A 6,668-nucleotide genomic window follows, 5' to 3' on the forward strand; every position below is an offset into this window, starting at 1 on the left:
ATCCTTACTCTCTATATATGCCTTTATTATTGCACTTTTCATTAGTACTGTTCTCAGAGCTGTGGCTGTTACCTTACGTGGCAAAAGAGACTTTGCAGATGTGATTAAATCAAGAATCGAGATGGTGAGGTTATTCTGGACTATCTGGGTGAGTCCTAAATATAATCACAGATGTCCTTATAAAAGGGAGGTAGAAGGAGATTTGACTGTAAAAGGAGGCAGTGTAACCACTTAAGCAAGACAATACACTGATGGCTTTGAGGATGAAAGAAGGGGCCACAGGCCAAAAAAAGCACCTCTAAAAGCTGAAAAAGTTAAGGAAACAGACTCTTCCCCTAGAAGCTCTAAAGAAAGTGTAGTCCTACTTAAATCTTGGTTTTAGACCAATGAAACACAGTGCAGACTTCTGGTCTTCGTAACTGTAAGAGAATAAATATGTATTGTTTTAAGCTACCAAGGTTGTGGTTATTTGCTACAACATCAGTAAGAAACTAAAATCTTGGGGCAAGTGAGGCCCTACCCTGGGCCTCATGCTGCAGAGACCTCTGCTCTATGCCCATTCCCTCTGTGGGGGTGAAGAGTCTGTGTCCTCACTTCTAGACTAGGCACCACCCCAAGACTCCCAAATTCCTTACTAAAGAAATTCCTCCTCAAGACCTATTTATTGAGCCTAAATGCCTCTTCCCAAAGTTGGTTCTTTTGAGACAGACTGTACTGCCAGTGGGCTCATGCTCTGATTTGAAGGATAGTCAAAGGAGCAGTTATTTGTGGGATGAACCACTGTATAGACAGTAGACTGAAGGGCACAAGAACTGAGGCTAGGATACCAAAGAGAAGGCTGCCACAGGAATTCAGGTAAGAGATGGTAGAGATTGGTAGAGATGGTGAGAAGTGGCTAGAGTCTAGATATATTTTAAACATAAAGGCAACAAGCATCCATGTTGGATGGGAGGTATGAAAAAAAGGGAAGGCTGTGATTCCAAGGTTTCTGTTCTGAACAACTAGAAGGATGACGCTGTCATTAATTTAGATGGTAAAGAAGGGAGAAACAGCACTTACTGAGGTAAAGATAAGTGGCTTTATTTAAATGTATTAAATTTAGATGCCTATTACTTATCAAAGTAGGTAAGGTGTTGGATGTTGAATCTTGCTTTTTGCAAAGACTATATGCTTCCAGCAGTTAGCTTACAGTCTTAAAATAGAGATTATTAACAGATGGGTCAAATGAACATGTGACATTCCTTCATAGAAATGTTTCAAGACATACTCACAGTTTTATGTCCTTGCATCATCAGATAGGTGAAGATCCAGCCCATTGACAGTACACAGCCTGACAAGCTGTGTAAGCCAGGGATATTAACAGCCTGGTTGTTTAGTATCTTCTTGTTCTTAGCTCTTTCAAACATTTAGGGCAGACATTGAATATTAATACCAACTGGATTGAAGTCGGATCCATGGTCTGTCTTACTATCTTAGTCTTGAACTTTCTTAATCTGCTGATTGCAAAAATTTTTCTCTGAAATTTTAACATGTATAATAATTTGACTTTGTCTCACCTTGAAATTATGTTGTTTTCCCTACCACATATTTGGAAAGTTTATAGCCAGGGCTTTTGTTATTTCAGTCCGCTTGAATGCATCCTGGGTACTAACAGGGCCTGAGAGAGTGTCTGATGTTGCTGAATAGTCTATAAAGGTTGTTCATTAGAAAATGTTAATTTGATGAATGAGCAATAATGCTGATCTTCCTGGATCTCAATTCATAGACACTATAAAACAATAAACCTATAAATCTTAGTGTGTTTTGTAGTGTTAAAAAGGTCACAGCTCTGTTTCAAGATATTGGAGACTAGATTGTTCATACATTTTCCCTTGTGCATTCTATAATCCATACCCACTCCCCTCATTCTCCTGAAGTTTCTCTTGTCAAGTTCACCAATGATAGTCACATTACAAAATCAATAGTCATTGTTTTTAATCCTCATTTTACTTACTCTCTCAGCAGGGTTTGACCCAATTGACTACTCCCTCCTGAAACACCTTTTCTCCTTTATTTTAGATCACTGTGTTCTGCCAGTGTGATGGTTAATTTTATGTGTCAATTTGACTGGACCACAAGATGCCCAGACATTTGGTTAAACCTTATTCTGGCTGTGTCTGTGAGGGTGTTTCTGGATAGAATTAACATTTGGCTCAGTAGACAGAGTAAAGCAGATTGCCCTCCTAACTGTAGGGGGCCTCATCGAATCAACTGAAGACCAGAAACAAAAAAAGAACTAAGTCCTGCTGCCTGATTGGCCTGAGATGGAACATTGGTCTCTTTCTGCCTTTATGTTTCTAAATGAAACAACAGTTCTTCTTGAGTCTTGAACCTGTAGGCTCTCCTGGTTCTCAGGCCTCTTTACTCAAATTGGAACTACACCATCAGCACTCCTGGGTTTCCAGCTTGTTCCTATTGACTATAGACCTTGAGACTTCTCAGCCTCCACAGTAGCATGAGACAATTCTTCATAATAAATTTCTTCATATGGATTTATTTGCTTGTAAACTATCTCCCCCACTAGAGGATAGTGCTATGAGTAGAGACCTTTTGTCTGTTTAGTTTGCTTCTGTATTCCCAGCATTGGGACTGTGTCTAGCAGATAGTAGGCGTTAAATAAATATTTGTGAACTATATAAAAAATTTTGCTTGTGTATATTTTCCCAAGGCCTAAGGCCAGTGACTACTTGTGCTTGTGTGCATATATCTTCATAGGTGCTCAGAATTTGTCCACATCTATTATTTATCCTCACATGACCTAAAGGAAGGGAAGGAGGGAACAGTTTAACTGTGATTCACATGCATTGGTGGAATGGGAAAGTTTAGTTCTTAAGGCTGTTAGTTTAATGTCCTGTGCTTTGCAGATAAGAGTGCCTCAAAGTGGGCTGCTGGGCTTACCTTCATGTACCTCATGAACACAGTATATCTTGAGGTCTTGTCTTTGAAGAATTTATTTATTTTATAAGGCTGTGCATTTTGCTACAAGACCTGGCCAGTAACAATATACTCAGTCAATATGAATTTTCAACATTTAAAATTCTTTCCAGACTGGAAAAAATACACTTAAATTTGTGGCTTCCGGGTTTGTAAGCACACATGTGGTAAGATGAAGGAATGGTTTCAGACATCCATTGGAGCTTGTCTTCCAAACCCAGTAACCAATTTGCACTGATATACAAATAACCCTTTAGTGGCCTGTGAATGCTATTATGTGAGTAATTATTCCCTTCCTGACTTCCCCAATAATCTGGATTAGGTGTCTCAATGATAATTTATGATCAAGTATGTATGATTTTTTACATTAAGATTTTCACAGGATGATGATACATAATAAACTTTTCAAGTAAATGCACTAATAATTCATGTCTTAAATAGTAATTCTATCACCAGTCACATGCCCAAATTACATTTTTATAATGTGTTTATTTGTGTACAAAATATGTTGTAATTTACTGATGTATATGCAGCAAAATATGCAGCAAAATATTCTATCACGTACAACAAAAATACACTTTTTACCCTCTTCCCCTCCCCTTGAAAATGGCAACACTGTTTTGGCAGTTCAGCAGCTAAAAATAAAGTGCTATAATTAAGCAGTATTGGAATGTCTTCACTCAACAAATGTGATGTACAATTTGAGTATACAACCACATTTTTGTTAGTTTTTTTCACAGAACAGGAAATTCCACATCCTGAACACCTCCAGAAGATACAAATATTTGTATATATATGTACACATGTATACACTGTATATGTAAAGTGCCAACAAGCCTCTTTGTCTCTGTGAGTTTGTTGTGTTTATATTTATTCTGGCTTTCCAAAATCAGTCACACTGTTGGGATCTCAGAGTTCATCAGCAGGCACCAAGAAGCTCACCAAAGGCTGGCTTGTTAGGGGTGTGGTGTTGGTTAGAGGGTGGAGGGAGCCATCAGACCTCACTGGGGGACCTGGAGCGGAAGGGCACTTTGGACTGGAAACAGCCGCAAAAGAGGAGCCAAAGGGCCCGTTGGATCTCCTGATTGCGGAAGGCATAGATGATAGGATTTATCATAGAGTTGTAGGTTGCGGGCAGCAGGGTGGCGTAGGTGTAGACATCTGGGTCCTCGTGGCTACCTACCACGCAGTAGATGGCAAAGGGCAGCCAGCTGGCACCGAAAGTGCCCAGCACCACTGCCAGCGTTCCCACACCTTTTCTGGTGGCAGCAAGGTGGGGTGGCGCCAGGCAGTGCTGCTGCAGCGCGATCTGGTGTGCGTGCCGCGAGACCACCTGGCAGATGCGCACGTACAGGTGCAGCATGATGCCGAAGACCGCAAAAAAGGTGGCAGAGAGCAGCGCCACATGGCTGCGCGTCAGCGGGCGCACCACGCTGCAGGCGGCGCGCTCCGCCAGGCAATTCCAGCCAAGCACCGGCAGCAGCCCGAGGCCTAAGGACACGGTCCAGGTGGCAGCAAGAAGGAGGTGCACGCCCAACAGGGTCCGTCGGGAGTAGTAGGTGAGTGCATTGTAGAGGGACAGGTAGCGGTCCACCGTGATGGCCAGCAGGCTGCTGACTGAGGCAGCGAACGAGGTCACAAGGAAGCCCACAGTGAGCAGGCTCACGGTCTCTGAGGGCACGACGTATTGGAATACGAAGTGCAGAATGAGACCGCAGCCCGCCAGCAGGTCGGCGGTGGCCAGGCTGCCCACCAGCACGAACATGGGCGTGCGCAGAGCAGGGGTAGACGCGATGAGCGCCACTACCAGGGCATTTTCGCCTGCGATCACCGTCCCAGACACGCAGAGCAGTACGTCCCATGGATTCACTGCCGAGAGCAGCAGCCCCGGCGGCCCCGCTGGCAGCTGCGAAGACAACTCCAGCGACGCATTAGCTGCGCCGCCGCCCCCCAGCGCCGCCGCCGCTGCGGCTGCCGGGTGCCCCCATTCACCGGTGTCCCGCGCTGCTGCTGCGGTGGCCGCTGCCGCCGCACCCTCGGCCGCCACTGCCACCACTTGGGAGTCGTTGAGCGCAGATACGCTCGCGTTCATCGCGGCGGGACGTTACACCCTGCGTGGAGAGGGAGAACAAGCGTCAGATGTGCGGTTCACCCCGCCAGGGTACTCCCCCGGGCGCTGCTGCCCCGCTCGTACTGCCCATTCCGCCTCAGAGCAGAGCGAGGAAGCAGTGATTGAGAGCCAAAAATAAATAAATACCTGTTGAGTGAAGCCAGTGAGAGTGAAACGCACAAGGGATGCCGCACTGGTATCTGAGTTTTTGCACAGATAAACACACGAAGAACATGCACTCACATTCACACGGATCACGTAAGTGTGCCCATATTTGCAACCACATCTTGTGCACCAGGCTATTATTGTCGGCCCCAGCGAATCCTGCCCGGGTTCTGACCCGCTCGGTCAGGCGCTCTCCTCAACTAAGCGGCGGAATCGCTGTCCGCGGTGCTGAAAGAGAAGTTTCTGCGCTCGGGGAGCACAGAGGACCCCTCTGGCTTCAGAGACCCCTCGGAAAGGGGTTTTGGGGGAGAGAAGCTGGAATGTCTTTTTAGGTGGAGAGTGTGGAATCAGCTTGGCTCCATTTCTCCGGGTGAAAAGGATTCATCCCCTGGCCATCCTTCACCCCTTCCCCTCTGCACACCCTCAAAGTTCCTTTAGAGAGCCCGGTTGCTCACCTGGGGAGTCAGGGCTTCAGGAAATCGCTGATCATGAGCGCTACGGTGGGGCGCCAGGCTGGGCTCCCCGCGCGAACAGAGCCGACTCCTGAAGGAGGTGGCCCGCCCGGCACGCAGAGGACTGTCAGGAGCTTGTCGCTGTGCGGGTGCTGCGGAGAGTGAGATACAGTCAGTAGAAGAAAAGGCGGCTAAGAGCAGCGCGCCCGCTGCAGATTGACAGGCAGGGCGCGGTGACGTCAGGTTCCTGGCTCCAGGGTGCAAGCCAGGCACTCGCTCTCCTTGCCCGCCCATCAGCTACTTCCCTCACCACATACCCTCCCCAAACGATGTTTCAGAGGATTCATAGAAGGAGAGGTCGGAGGGCCGCCGCCAGCTCGGAACCTCCAGGAATAGACGGGAGAAAGAGGCAAAGAAGAAAAGAGTGAAGACTCAGGGATAGCAAGGAGGGTGAAGTGGGAGGGGAGAGGTGAGGGATGAGCTGCACTGGCCAGGCAGCAAGACTCAAGGCCGGAGCTCACTGAGGGGGCCAGGTTGAAGAAAAACCCCGGAGAAGAGAGAGCTTGGTGCAGAGAGGTCCAATTAGAGAGGTGCTACCTTAAAAAAAAACTTAGGGGACAGGAATGAACTGGTATGGAGGGGACAGTGAGGGTTTCTTAAAAGGATGTTTGTGGTACCCTTGTCACCTGAGTAGAGTTAGAGAAGAAAAGCTGAGTTGTGGGGAAGAGAGAAAAGATGGGACATTTGGGGAAAGCAATATCTTCTTTTAAAGGTTACCTGTGCAATCAATTATTCTCCCCCCCTCCATTTCTTCCTTTCTCTCACTACCTTTCTTGAACTCTGCACAGAGGGTTTCACCATGATCTCCCCAGCCAAATGTTCCCCGATTGCACTAGCTGATAGTGCTCTTGGAACTTGCTCTTTAATTAAAGACCAGGTCTGTGTCTTGTTAGAAAAGAAGAAAACAG

At 46.6% G+C, this 6,668-nt stretch overlaps 1 protein-coding gene across 1 annotated transcript; it reads right to left on the reverse strand.

Annotated features, from left to right (window-relative positions):
- Positions 1–3,967: 3,967 nt before the first annotated feature.
- On the reverse strand, positions 3,968–5,386 carry GPR6 (G protein-coupled receptor 6). The gene is made up of 2 exons (XM_068985474.1): positions 5,358–5,386; positions 3,968–5,075 (listed from the first exon to the last, which is right to left on the reverse strand). Exon 2 carries the CDS (start codon positions 5,063–5,065, stop codon positions 3,968–3,970), a length of 1,098 nt encoding a protein of 365 aa, XP_068841575.1. The 5' UTR covers positions 5,066–5,075; positions 5,358–5,386.
- Between the last annotated feature and the right edge of the window lie 1,282 nt (positions 5,387–6,668).

The sequence above is a fragment of the Capricornis sumatraensis genome, chromosome 13 (genome assembly GCF_032405125.1).
Source record: "Capricornis sumatraensis isolate serow.1 chromosome 13, serow.2, whole genome shotgun sequence".
NCBI lineage: Eukaryota > Metazoa > Chordata > Mammalia > Artiodactyla > Bovidae > Capricornis > Capricornis sumatraensis.

Excerpts from the sequence above, each read along its gene's own strand:
- GPR6 (XM_068985474.1), bottom strand. The coding sequence starts at position 5,065 with ATGAACGCGAGCGTATCTGCGCTCAACGACTCCCAAGTGGTGGCAGTG.